The 15,313-nt window shown below is 41.1% G+C and overlaps 1 protein-coding gene across 1 annotated transcript in view; it reads left to right on the top strand.

The window, feature by feature from the left end:
• LOC139944867 (thymidylate kinase-like) overlaps positions 1–15,313 on the top strand; it is a 34,924-nt gene that overhangs the window by 2,251 nt on the left and 17,360 nt on the right. The window contains exon 2 of the mRNA XM_071942014.1: positions 14,807–14,915. Within this exon, the coding sequence (XP_071798115.1) occupies positions 14,807–14,915 (109 nt within the window). The remainder of the gene's footprint in view (positions 1–14,806; positions 14,916–15,313) is intronic.

Here is a 15,313-nt window from a genome sequence, read left to right as displayed (position 1 = left end):
CAAAAAAAAAAAAATACAGGATCGAAATTGTGGGTGTTTATTAATCACATTTTAGTTATGAAACGGATATTTAAAATAGGCCTACCTCTCAATTGCACCGCTTGCTTCAAATGAGAAGAAATGGTCTAAGCAACCTTTTTCGCTGGCCATTTTGCTGGAGTAAATTTCTCTGTAGTGCATCTGACCATGGAGGTAGAAATTTCTACCTCCATGATCTGACTAAGTTGTGTTAACGGAGCTATTAGTATTGGTCTGCGTTCAGACCACCACGTATTTAACAGAACTTTGTCACATCCTGCACTCTCTGTAACCGCAAAACCACAACAAACATTTACCGCCAATACGATCGCGCGCGTTTCCACGCATTTTTCATGTTATAGTCCACATATGGCCTACTGATATGAATAAAAGTTTTCCTTTTTACGACAGCATTTTATGCAGCCTTAAACGATTTATATATAAGGCCTATAAGATTATACTTATCTCTGATTTCATATGGGGGGGGGGCAAGAGGGGGGGCAAGGGTTCTGAGCGGGGGGGGCGCCGGCCCCCCCTGCCCCCCCTCTGGTTACGCCACTGTCGGTCCCCAACTTTGATTCCCGTTTACCGCGAAATTGTGCAAGCTGCACCGGTGACAGAAGCTATGCAGTTTACTCACGTTCTGTATTTTCATCAGGCTTAATTATGCTGAGAATAAAGTTTCCTGTCGTTGGTTATGCTCAAACATTTATAAAATGATTGATTTTTGGTACTAATCACTAGTGCATTATTATGCCAACATTCAAATGAGTCAAAGAAACATCATCCAACCTCGAAAGTTCAAAGCAAAATTACTATCTGCTAGATTGAGTTTCATTCTGCTTTAGTCACTAGATGGATCACGTGAGGTGGTTACTATTTGGGATTCTATGGTGTGCAAATGTGGGGAAAATATTAAAATATTTTAAATGAAAATGACAACAATTTTTTGTTGTTGATTTACTGCATACTGTAATAAATTCCGATAAGCGTAATAAATATTAAGTCTACATTAAAGAGAAAATATCATAGATTGGTTTCTTATCTCCTGAAACCAAACATTACTGGTCTGAAATGGGGGAAAACGGATTGTTATGAAGTGTGAGTGCATCAAGGAGGGGTGGGGTGTTTTACTTTCATGCCTTATGATATCTCTGGATTTTAATATAGTAGCCATAATGCCTTAGGACAAAAATGTAATTAAATTTGTTAAGTAGTAATTGAATAATATTTTTGATTTATTTTGCACGCCATACTAGCTTCTGAATATTCAATAAAATACCAACCAATGAAAGGTGTGAAAACATATGATGTTGCTCCAATGTTGTGCATGCATAAGCACTGTTAATGGCGGACTGTCTCTCGCAACGTAAAACCAAAACTTTAAAAATTTCAACACACCATGAAGTGAAATGGTTATTGTTAAAAAATTGGATAGATGATTTAAAAAAAAAAAAATAATAGTTTTTGATTGTGAACAATTTTCCTGTTATCCTACTGAAAACACATGACACCAGGATACTTTAAGTATCCTGGTGTCATGTGTTTTCAGTGGGATAACAGGAAAATTGTTCACAATCAAAAACTATTATTTTTTTTTTTTTTAAATCATCTATCCAATTTTTTAACAATAACCATTTCACTTCATGGTGTGTTGACATTTTTAAAGTTTTGGCTTTCGTTGCGAGAGACAGTCCGCCATTAACACTACAGTGCTTATGCATGCACGACATTGGAGCAACGTAGTATGTTTTCACACCTTTCATTGCTTGGTATTTTATTTAATATTCCGAAGCTAGTATGGCGTGCAAAATAAATCAAACATATTATTCAATTAGTACTTAACCAAAGTAAAACACCACCCCCCTTGAAACACACACTTCATAACGATCCGTTTTCCCCCATTTCAGACCAGTATTCAGTAATGTTTTGTTTCAGGAGATAAGAAACCAATCTATGATAGATTCTCTTTAATATAGACTTAATATTTTGTACGCTTATCAGAATTTATTACAGTACACAGTTAATCAAAAAAAGTTTTTTTTGTCATTTTCACTTAAAATATTTTAAATTTTTCCTCATATTGGCACACCATAGAATCCCAAATAGTAGCCACCTCACGTGATCCATCTAGTGACTAAAACAGGATGAAAGTTTCATCCTGTTTTATCTTGCAGATAGTAATTTTGTTTTGAACTTTCGAGGTTGGATGATGTTTCTTTGACTCGTTTGAATGTTGGCATAATAATGCACTAGTGATTTGTACCAAAAATCAATCATTTTATAAATGTTTGAGCATAACCAATGTCAGGAAACTTTATTCTCAGCATGATTAAGCCTGATAAAAATACAGACCGTGAGTAAACTGCATATCTTCTGCAACCGGTGCAGCTTGCACAGTCTCGCGGTAAACGGGAATCAAAGTTGGGCTTCGAAAGCATGTGAGGGTCGATAACGTATGACGCTATGATACTCCTAGAACTATTTCGGTTTCGTCCGACTATCGTCTCCCGTAACGGAGCCAGATGAATTTCTATACGTTTGTGTACATGATCGCAAAGCTGAGATTTCAAGCTTTCCGTTCGTATAAAAAAATTCGCAATTGAATTATGTTTTATTTCTTTTTCATCGAGTTGAAAACATGATATTTCATGTTCGATGGGCTGATCTGTGTGCGTGTCTTCACTTTGCAGTGGACAGCTGAAAACCCTACTTAAAGGTTTCAATAAGGTCACCTCTCAGTCATCTTTGTTCTAGTGTGTATAAGTTCAGGGCTTAAAAGAAGTCTTTCTGTGTAGATAGGGCAGGCTTTTCAACTGTGGCACCAACTTGGTAGCTCTCCTCTGTACCTTTTCTAAAACTGTTTGTCCTTCTTTAATCCAGGGTTCCAGGCTTGAACACAATACTCCAAATGTGGCCTTATAATGTAGGTCCTGTACAGAATTGAAAAGCTGTCGACATCTTTGTTCTTGAAAGATCTTTTCTTGACTCGAAGGCTGTTCATACCCTTTAGTGCAGCTTTCGTACATTGTGTGCTCTGCTTGAAGTCATTGGATATAAACGCTCCAAGGTCTTTTTTTGTGTCAGTTGTGCCTAAGGTTGTCTGGCCATGTGATAGGTGCAGTGTGGATTGCCTGATCCAATATGCATATTTGCATTTACCAGCATTAAAACGTAGCAGCCATTTTTCTGACCATTTCTGGAGGTTGTCTAAGTCGTCCTGAATCTTTGCTGCATCTTCTACTTTATTTACTGTACTGTATAATTTGGTATCATCGGCAAACATTTTGATGTTACTTTTCACGTGGTCTGGTAGGTCGTTGACGTACAAAATGAATAAGATGGGTCCCAGTACCGACCCCTGGGGGACGCCACTCATTACATCCGTTGAGTTTGACGACGCTCCTCCTACAGACACTTTTTGAGTTCTCCCGGTCAAGAAGGATTTGATCCAATTGGAAACTTTTCCATCATAACCATACATTGTATGCTTGTAGTTTTTCTAACAGTCTCTTGTGCGGGACCGAATCAAACGCTTTCTGGTAATCCAGGAATATGATGTCAATAGCATCACCTTCGTCCAGACTGTTTGTGATGTCTTCAAAAGTCTCTAGTAGATAGGTAAGGCATGACTTGCCTTGCATAAAACCATGCTGACAATCTTTGAAAATGTTTTGATTCTTTGCGTGCTCTAACATTCTTTCACGTATTATAGTTTCCAAAATCTTACAGGAAATGCAGGTGAGACATACAGGTCTATAGTTGCCAGCCTTGGTTCTAGAGCCTTTCTTAAAGATCAGGGTTACTCTTGCTATCTTCCAGTCACTCGGTAGGTCACCGCTTTCAAGAGATTTCCTAAATAGCAGGAAGAAAGGCCTTGCTAGCTCTTGGCTGCACTCCTTTAGTATCTGGGGTGTATGGTGTCAGGTCCTGGGCATTTGTCTGGGTTTAAGGCGTCTAACCTCTTCTTGACTTCATTCATCCTCTGCTAAAACAATGTTGCTTCGGAAGCAGTTAATCCCAACTTGCCTATCCATCTGTGGGACTCCTCCATCTGGTTCATTGGTGTCGACAGAATGGAAGAACTCATTTCTGCTGCATCCTGGTCTGTATCAGTTAAGTCTCCGTTCGGTTTCTTGAGTTGTGATACTCCCACTCTAACTTTTTGCTTTTTCCTAACGTAGCTGTAAAATGCCTTGGGTTTCTGCTTTTAAAACTGTTTCATCAATTTATGCTCGAATTCAGCTTGTGCCTTTCTCACTAACTTCCTTGTCTTGTTGTTTTGCTGTTTGTACTCAACATAGTCACGATAGTTTTCAGTCCTTCTGTATTTCTGGTACAGTGCATATTTCTTTTTGATAGATTTCTGGCACTTGATTTCAACCATTGAGGTTTATACTTCTTATCTTTCTGAAGTGGAACGCTATTGTTTACTGCTTGCTCATAATTGTCTTTCAATAGTTGCCATGCTTCTTCACATGTTAAGTCTTCCATCTCATCTTCCCAGTCAATACTACTTCTAAAGTGATTCTTCATGTGGTTGTAGTTGGTCTTTTTAAAGTTACGCCTCCGAAGGTTCCTGTCTGTTGATGTGATGCCAGAGTTGCAAACATAAGTCCAAACAAGACCTACACAATCACTTTTACCCAGTGGATTCTCACCATGAATTGCTCATTTGTAAAGACCAAATCCAATAATGACGATCGTTGTCCTTCTCTGTGGCGGGTAGGCATTCTCACATGTTGAACAAGATAAAGATCTTGGGAAATGTCAAAAAATTTGGTGGCTGGGTGATTGTCGCTGGCTTTGACACTTTGGTTAAATCCTAGTCAATTTCCTTAAAATTGAAATCTCCCATTATCAGGATAATAACAAGTTCTTATATATCGCATTTCACAATAAACCGTATCAATGCGCTTTACATTAGTGCCCTGGTCATTGAGCTAATAAACATCCCTTTAATCTTTCTCAGCTCCCATTAGGGAGTATACAGCCCCGAGCTGCCGTGGCGCTCCAAAAGCTTTTCATTCACAATATCAACCTCTACCCTCGCAGGTACCCATTTATACCCCTGGGTGAAGAGAAGCAATTATAGTAAAGTATCTTGCTCAAGGACACAAGTGTCACGACCGGGATTCGAACCCACACTCCGGTGAATTAGCACCAGAACTTGAATTCGATGCTCTTAACCACTCGGCCGCGACACTCTATTACGAGACTTTCATAATATCGGATCAACATCAATTGTTCCATTAGTGCATCATTGTTAATGTCTTAACTGCTGGGGCTTCTATAGCAAACCCTGACTAACAGTGTGTCACTTGTAGGTCATCGAACTTGTTTAGCAAACTATTAGCACTAGTATAGTAGCAGTTCATGAAGAACCGTGCTTCTGTACAGTTTTTTGATGCTGGGTCACTGTGCTCTGTGTAGGGTGCAGCTGTGTAGGTGCGTGTGCTTCTATTTACATGTGCATCTGTGAATCCTTTACTTGGTTCCTGTTTCTCCTGACGCGGTGCATTCTCTGTCGTGGGCTCGAAAATTGGAGTTTGGTCTCCTTATGCCTTTGACCACCTTTCCACCTCTAATTATAAGGCTCTCTTCTCCCATAGAACGCCTGGTTCTTAGCTCCTCTCGCAGCTTCCTGTTCACCTCCCTTTCTTTTGGTGTCAGGTCTAGAGTGATGTATATTCTTCCAAACGTCTCATGCCCCTTAAGCTGCTTCGCTTTTGTTAGTGTATTCTGTTTTTCTGATGTACTGTCTATAGTTACTCTCAAAAGTCTTGGTTTACTTGACTCTGCGTCTCTTCGGCCTAATCTCACGGGTTGATCTACTTGCACATTTTCGTCAACCTGTAGGTAGTTAAGTACTTCTCTTACTTCATGGATGTCATTGCATTTTCTTGTCTTCAACATTTTCACTCTCTGCTTCTGCGATGTTATGGAAAATAAGATTAAATTCTCTCTTCTCTTTTTCCTTCCTCTCATCCATGTAATTACCAACTTTTTCTTTGATAACAATGTCTAAGTTTTCCTCCTTCTTGGCTAGTATTTCTATCATTTTCAGCATGGTTTCAGAAACGTTATCTAGTTTGCGAGTCACCTCTGTGAATTTGTTGTCGTAGGCTTGCTTTGTGCTTTCTATTCCATCTGGTTTTGTACATGTACCTTGTCCATGTAGCATCTTTGCAACTTCTCCAGTAAACATGTTACAAAACCACATCAGGCTCACTGCTTTCTCAAGTATGTCAAGTAGTTCAAATGTATTCTTGGTTGCTTTGCTTATACTTGCAAATGCATGATGTATCCATTTCATGCACTTTGTTATGTACATGCGTATGTAATCTCAAGTAATACAGTTCTAGATAGATGAATTCAACACAACACTTCTTTATTCAGCCTTCGTAATTCTTACATTATTCCAACATGGCGTTCTGTACTACAGCCGTCACAAGAAGGCACTATTACATTTTCATGAACACAACATTCTCCCCTCACAAATAAAAGAAGAACTTTAAGTGTAACAATTCTAGCAATGTATGGCAAATAGTTAACTGTATAAAGATCCATGAGTTTGAAAAAATCAATAAAGTAATACAAGTTAAATCAGTTAAGGAACACTTTTGTTTTTCTTTCACTTTGCTTGAACTGGCATGAAATGAACAGTATTCTTATAGTCTTTAGCCCAAGTAGGCTTTCTAATCTGTCTCTTAGGTCGGTTCTCAGGTTTAGGCGTATCAGTTTTTGTTTGAGCTGTAGGCACTTGATCGAATGGTGTCTGAGACATGGTCAAGTGTGTTGCGTTCCATGTGCGACTATCATTGAGTTGGTAAGTAGATGGACCTTTGGATTGAGTGATACGGTGAGGAGGTCCATAGCGATTGGAGCCTTTATGAACATGTCACGGATTTTTGACACGCACATAGTCTCCTCTCTGAAAACGCAGTTGCACTGCACCACGCTTCTGGTCAGTGTACTGCATGTATTTTTCCTGTTTTTTGTCCAACGTGATTACGAACATCAATCCAACCTTTTGTTGCAATCTCTGTAGGTCGAATGTTCAGGGTAGTTGTCATAGGTCGATTGTGCAAGAGTTCTGCAGGTGATTTCCCAGTAGTTGCATGTTCAGTAGCTCTGTACACAGACAATACCGTATTTTCCTGCGGATAAGACGCGTCTTATCTGACTTTTTTGACCCCAAAAACATCGATGCGTCTTATCTTTCGGTGCGCCTTGTCTGCTGACGATTGACTTTTTTTTTGATGATCACTGCGTGAAATAAAAAATACCTACATGTCCAGTTCAAATCAACGATCTTTGTGTGAAGAATCCTTACTCCATAATGCGGTCGAACAAGGCTATTCAGACACTGAGACCGTATTTTCGTTCGAACAATGCCGCAATCCCCCAGACGGTCCGATTATTCCAACAATGCTGCAACGTGTTTATTTCCCATGACCGTTCTTTCATTCCATTAATGCCGCAATGCGTCTAGCTTTCGGAACACACGTCGGCGGCGTACAAACGTTTTTCTGTGTGGCCGTGTATTCGTTCCGAAAACGATTGACAGTCAATAACTTCATTCACACGTCATTCACCCAACCGCTATTGTGTGGTAAATTTTGAGGGTTTTTATTGTAGAGAACAACGATCTCTGAAGTGTGCTTTAGGCTGAATATTTATTGCCTCTTTTTTGACGTTTGCTTTTAAAAAGTATTATGAGAACTAGGATATGATTTGTATTTGTTTGGAATGCCAAATAAAATAATACAACACTAGCCCAAAAAAATTAGGGAAGAATTTATTTTATTGAACTATTTTATTGCTTCAAAACTTCGGGTAGGAATGGTTGTGAAAATGATGGTTGCCCTTGCATGAAACTTGCCTGTAAAATCAACGATGTCCAAGTTCAGACTCGAAAATCTCTCAAAATGACACAGAAAATTAGCCCCAAAACGCAACCGTTCCGAGGGCTATAACACGCAACACAAAAGCAAATATCACCCCTATAGTCGTTGTTACTGTGCGTGTGACAATAAATACAAGAAAAGTTGAACGCTAGAGGGCGTTTTGGAACGATGTAATAGACCTTATCGCAAATACCAATGCGCAAGCGCAGACTGTTGAATGAGGTGCATTGTGGGATAGATATTAATCAAATTTTGCTACCAGCAAGACCACAATGCACCTAATTCCAAGCTTTACGCGCGCGCCCCAGTATTTGCGAAAAGGTCTATAGCGTGAGGTTAAACGCCCTCTATTTGTAAAAATTACGCGAACCAGCAATAAACGCATTGAGACAAGACTCGACGTGTCTGGGCTAGACTGGGCCCCTGTCTTTATCCGCAAGGATAAAGACGGGTCCCTGCCGCTAGATCCAGTGATTCCCATTGGATACACTGAACGTGCAGTGACATAGATGCCCAAATAGTCACTGCTCTCAAGTCCGCAATGGAATTTGACCGCGTATGTATACGGTCAGGCTATGTCTGGGCATGCTTTGGATCCGCACAGTCACGTGTGAATTTTGGCGCATTTCCAGGCAGCGCAAATGCGAGGGTGTAGCGCAACCCGTCGGCGAACATCGCTCAATACGGTGCCCACGTGTCTCCAACATCTGTTGTGCAATCTCGAGATTGAGCAGCGCAATGCACAGTGTACATGTGCATATTAATGTGCAAGCAGCGACATCCTGGCCGTACGATACATTACTACAAACACGCTACGTCCGTCTGTCGTTGCAATGTATCTGTATTACCAAGGATCCTCGTTGCGGGACGTCGGATGTCCAGGGAGGCATTGTGTTCACGTTGCAAATAAAATTAACTTCAGACAGTGCGTGGACCATGGTTTCTGCCCGCTGATTGGGCCGAACTTTATGTTATTAACAATATACAGCGTTGGCTGATTGGATAAAGGTCGGTATACGTAGGTTCTCAAAGGCAACAAATTACGTCTTTAAGTCAATGTATCGACACCGGGTGGCGCCAGGTGTTCTTTTGTGTGCGGTTAAACGTGCGCCTTTTGCGGCGGTGCGCCTTGTCTGCTGACGTTTGAATTATTTTGGTCATTTTAGCGTCCTGCGCCTTGTCCGCCGAGCGTCTTATCCGCAGGAAAATACGGTAGTTCAAGCGCTGCGACTTTCCATGGTCTACGTTCGCGAGTAGTAATTTGTAGAGTCTGCTTGAGAACGCGATTGAATCTCTCAATGAGTCCATTAGCCTGTGGATGGTATAGTGATGTGGGAATGTGCTTGATACCACGCTTGCTCAAGTATGACTCAAACTCTGCAGAAACGCACTGAGCCCCATTGTCTGAAACTATCTCATTAGGCAGCCCTTCCCTCGCAAAAATAGAGTCAAGCATGGAGCAGACGGACTGCGAAGTGACGTTGGCAGAAAACGCAATTTCAGGCCACTTACTGTAGTAGTCCATAACAACAATCGCAAATCTACATTCCTGTGGGCCGTATTTAAAGGGACCACAAATATCAATAGCAAGCTTATGCCATGGTTGAGCTGGAAGTGGAACTGGTTGCAATGGCGGAATGCGAGTATATGCCGTCTTGTCACTATTCTGACAAGCAGCACAATTGCGAACTTGATGTTCAATTTGTTTGTCCATACCAGGCCACAATAGCATGCGCGAAGTCGTTGTTTGGTGCGTACAATTCCTTGATGTCCTTGGTGCGCAATGGTAATCAGGGTAGGCTGGAGAGCAGGAAGTATGACAAAACGGTTACCACGCAAAATACAGTTATCAACAACTGACAGTTCATCCTTGAATGTGAAGTAGTCTGATAGCTCAGCTGTGACTTCATGTTTCGGAGGCCAACCGGACATGATGTACTTAGAGACTGACTTAAAGGAACACGTTGCCTTGGATCGGACGAGTTGGTCAAAACAAAAGCGTTTGTAACCGTTTTTTATAAAATGTATATGGTTGTAAAGATGTTTTAAAAGTAGAATACAATGATCCACACAAGTTTGCCTCGAAATTGCGTGGTTTTCCTTCTACTGTGCGAACTAACATGGTCGGCCATTTATGGGAGTCAAAATTTTGACCCCCATAAATGGCCGACGTGTTAGTCGACGAGCTAAAAGGAAAACCACGCAATTTCGAGGCATGTTTGTGTGGATCATTGTATTCTACTTTTACAACATCTTTCTACCCATATGCATTTTATAAAAAACGCTCTTCAAAGACCAACTCGACCGATCCAAGGCAACGTGTTCCTTTAAGGACTTCATCCTTTACCGTCGCATTTTGTAGTTCAGCTTTTGTAACTGCTGAAGCATCAGCAAATAATGCGGAGATCCACTGAACAATAATTTCATCATCAGTTTGCTCAGCTTCATGTGTTGTAGTAGGAAGTGGCAGTCTAGATAGAGCATCAGTAACTCTATTGTGTGTTCCAGCACGAAACTCAACATCGTAGTTGAAGTTTAGCAGGCGTGCTGCCCATCTAGTAAAACGCATTGGTTTGTGACCTGTGCCACGTGTGGATGGCAATGTAGTCAGAGCTTGATGATCCGTTCATAGTGTGAAACGACGATCCCATAAGTACTTCACTTGTACCATTTTTCACATGCCCACACACAAGCAAGGGCTTCTTTTTCAGAAACTGAATATTTGCGTTCTGCAGTTGTCAGCGATCGAGATGCAAATGCGATTGGAATTTCCACATTGTTCTTGATCTGTGCGAGTACAGCACCTATGCCGTAAGCTGACGCATCTGTAGACACGACTGTAGGAAGATCAGGGTTATATAGCGCAAGTGTAGTCGCACTGGAAATATGCTGTTTGATTGACGCGAAGCATGATTGTGCATCCTCTGACCAAATGAACTGAGAATCCTTCCGAAGGAGTGTACGGAGTGGTTCAACAACGGTTGCATAGTTCGGAACAAATCTGGCATAGTACGAAGCAAGTCCCATGAACGATCGAAGTGTAGTTGGATCAGTAGGGATGGGAGCATTAAGTAGTGCCTCTACATGTGTTGGATCAGGAGTAAGACCTTCAGATGAAACAGTATGTCCCAGGAAATGAAGGGTCTGCATATTAAAGTGGCATTTGTTTTAGTTCAGAGTAACACCTAACTCTGTAAGGCGTTTCAACGCTGCATGGAGATTTGCATCATGGTCCTTCTGATTGCGACTGGATATGACAACGTCGTCAAGGTAACACTGTACTCCATTGAGACCACTAAGAGCACATGACATGAGTTTTTGGAATGCAGACGGTGCAGAAGCTAATCCAAAACACACACGCTTGAAACGGAACAAGCAAACATGTGTAATGAAGGCTGTGAGGTCACGCGAGTCTCATGTAGTTGTAACTGATGGTAAGCAGAATTCAAATCAAGGGAGCTAAAAACACTGGCTCCACGAAGCTCACAAAGTAGTTCTTGAATGTTGGGTAGTGGATATTTGTCAACAATGACAGCTTTGTTTCCTTCACGGAGATCCACACAAAGACATACACGACCGGACTTCTTGTACACGACCACCAGTGGTGACATCCATTCACTGGCGTCAATACGCTCGATTATCTCTGCATCTTCGAGACGTTTGAGTTCATTAGCGACTTCATCGCAAACCGAGAATGGCAAGTTTCTGAGTTTTTGTTGAACAGGAACAACGGATGGACGAACTTTAACTTTGTGTACATAGTTCTTTGCAAGTCCAACCTTTTCACTGAAGAGTTCTGGATATTGTTTGCGCATGTCCACCGCAGTAGTGTTGGATGTAAAAGTAGGCGCATAAGGAGTTGGAGGATCGGAGGATGGAGTTTGTGAATCATTACCATTCACGAGCATAATCTTACCACCTGTGATTGTAATGCCAAGGCTTCGGATCAAATCTAGTCCCATGATGGCAATTCCAGATTGGACGACAAAGATGTGCGCACTGGCACAACGCTTAGGATCACTCGCTAGACGAATATTGAAATGTACCCAGTACTGTAATTGGTTCGTGCAGGCAAGTAGTGAGTTTAGCGGATGTTGGCTGCAATGCCTCTCGTGCAAAGAACTTTCCGAATATGGATGCAGGAATTATTGATACAGCAGCACCAGTATCAACAATCATTGTAAGTGGAACGGATGTGCCCATAGTAACGGAACACTTGATGCTACCTGCATGTGAAATGTGCTGGATTGTCAAGACATTTGAAATTCCATGCGCAGATGTCCCATCATTCTCATTATCCGCGAATACTCTATGAACTGAATTGCGTGTAGACTGATATATTTTTTTTTTTTTTTATTTTTTATTTTTTATTCTATATCTCTGTCCAGACCGGCAAACGCGTGCATAATGCCCTGTTTTTCCACATTTAGAGCATGAAGCATTCTTAGCTTTGCAGTTTGGATCATTTGCCTTGTGGGATTTATCACCACATCTGTAGCACTGTAACTGTGGATGTGTTGGACTTGAAGTTGAAGGTTGTGGTTGATCAGTAGCGTTGTTGTAGTGTTGCCGTGCTTTGACGGGGTTTACGGCGCGTAACTGCATGTACTTCAGCCTGTGGCATGTGACTTGAATTTTCCCCGATAATCTGAGATTCACGAATTGCAGATTCAACTTGACGTGAAATAGTAATTGCAACAGCAAGTGTCAATGTTGGTTCAATCAATAGTCTCTTCGAATTTTAGTAGAGTTGGTACGCTCCACAAACTGATCTCTGATCATCTCATCTGTCATGTCATGGAAGTTACAGGTTGATGCCAAAGCACATAATTCACGAATGTAATCATCTACAAATTCTCCTGGCAACTGGGAACGTTTGCGGAATTTGTATCTCTCAGCAACCACATTTAATTTAGGCTGGAAGTGTCTGTCTAGAACCTGGAGTGCAGTTTCGTATTCATTGTCATTCTCCACATCCACTGCATTTAGTTGTAGTGTATGGAATATGCGCTGGGGTGTCCTTCAGTACCGAGACAGTGCAAAAGCAATGCACGTTTGCGTGCCGCTGGATATGTATCTGTACCTGAAGCAATAGTATACGTTTCAAACATACCTCGCCACTGGGTCCACGGAACGGAAGCAGTCCCTGGAGTCATCAGGTAAAATTGAGGAGGTGGAATCGATGCCATTGTACTTGGATAATCTCAGTATGATCTATATTTCTCCTCGTCGCCAAATTTGTTATGTACGCGCGTATGTAATCTAAAGTAATACAGTTCTAGATAGATGAATTCAACACAACACTTCTTTATTCAGCCTTCGTAATTCTTACATTATTCCAACAAGGCGTTCTGTACTACAGCCGTCACAAGAGGGCGCTATTACATTTTCATGAACACAACACACTTCTGACAACTTATTGCCCTGTCACAGTCAGATCCTTCTTTAGAACACACCATGCATTCAGTGGTTTGTGCTCTAGATGCACCTTTTGATGTTACGCCTGCCGCCGTGTTGTTTACAGCTGTGGGCTGGACGCCGCCATCACATGTAAATTTTGTACACTCTCATTTTCAGATACAGACTTCTGTCTAGTAATTCTCTTCATAATGAATGATAGATCCAATGCCTTAATTACTCCCAACAAACTGTAATGAATCCTCTTCTTTCAGCAATTTTCAACCAGCCAGCAATTTTCAACAAGCCAGTTGGACTAAACTAAATTTTGTTCTTAAATTACAAACGTGGACACTATCATCTTTGGTAAACACTCAAAATAATTATTAGCATAAAAACTTACTTAGTAACACAGAGTTGCCAACTCTCCCTGATTCTGCAGAATTTTCCCTGAAAATCAACCAATCTGTCCATAGGATCCATGTTATGATTAAATAAAAAAATAGTTGCGGGAGCCGTCGGGAGGAGAGTTTACGTTAATCGCAACTAAAGTCTAAACAAATTAGAGAATCTCCCTGATTATTATGGAAACTTTTGAAAAGGTTTCCGTATGGCGCCACCACTTTTTCATTCGATATAAAATAATAAAGTATCTAATTTACCTCAATGAGAAATCCCTTTTTAAGTTTTTGTAAAAATGAGTGAAAAAGTGGTTGCGCCATACTGAAAGTTATCCAAACTTTTTCTCTGCTCTGTGTGTGTGTGTGTGTGTTGAATGTAATTCTAAACATCTCCCTGATTAGTGTGCACAATGATACAATTTCCCTGATTGCAAGATGCAAATGTTGGCAGCTCTCGCTGGGTAACAAGGCGGGCAATCCCGCATTGTAAACGGACAGCACAAATGCATTGCCGCACTGCCTTTGTGACCAGGTGACTGTTGTAAGTTTTTGGCATTTTTCTACAAAACATGTTCTCAATGTTGCTACGTACTAGGAAAGGATTCATTAGACATTGAGCATTTGAGGATTAAGTTTGTGTTCCTAGAATTTGTGTCATGATTTTCGAAAGTGGTAAAAATTGAGCAAATCTGTTGACTAGCTGTCAAAATTGTAGGTGTTGTACCCGATTGTCGTTTGCCGTTCGAGTTTGAGTCGTAACCCTTCGGAGGCTTACGTTATCTCAACTAGGTAACAAGCAATATGTAGAACTTTGCAAAAATGTAACCCTCCTCCCGACAGCCGCCACTCGACATTCTAAGTCGTGGGACACGACCCTTGAAACTTAAATTCGCGCAGACACAGTGTGTTTCTAGAGTGACTAGGATGGTGAGGTGGAATTTTATTGGAATGAAAAAAATCGCACCTGCCCAACGTATCATGCAAGGCTAGGATTTGGAATAGCTGTTTTGTTTTCTTCGCACACATTCTACACAAATTTCCAGATCCTGTTAACTAGGTACTTGTATAATTATTTTTCAGATCGAAGTACAGTGATTGGCAAGATGATTGGATCTTACTTGGAGAAGAAATCTGAACTACAAGATAATGCAATTCATTTGTTGTTCTCAGCCAATAGATGGGAAATGGTGTAAGTCATTTGAATTACTATTTATTGTGTGTTATCAAGTATTTGTATGATGGGACCAGTTAAAGTGCATGGTTTTTCTTCATCCATAGGTAAAACACTGATTTGGGAACTTGATGCTTGTGTGACGGACAGTGCCGGGTGTATGTTATAAATTGTGTAGTTATGAGCATGCGCGACCTTATGCACGATCTGCGCATGCGTTGGCTTGCGGAGCACGCTGGTACTCTGGGACCAAGCGTGCATCGTCAGTCTGCAGCGAGATTTCGAGAGAGAAACAGGTACGTTCTTTTACTCTGATTATTACCCAAGTGTTATTTGTTGTGCAATCTGCGCTAGCGTGCGTGATTTATTGCAAGTTATATGCAGCGAATTCTAGGTCTCACTGATTAGCTGAAAGG

The sequence above is a fragment of the Asterias amurensis genome, chromosome 12, assembly GCF_032118995.1.
Source record: "Asterias amurensis chromosome 12, ASM3211899v1".
NCBI lineage: Eukaryota > Metazoa > Echinodermata > Asteroidea > Forcipulatida > Asteriidae > Asterias > Asterias amurensis.
This window is presented reverse-complemented; position numbering and strand designations above follow the sequence as displayed.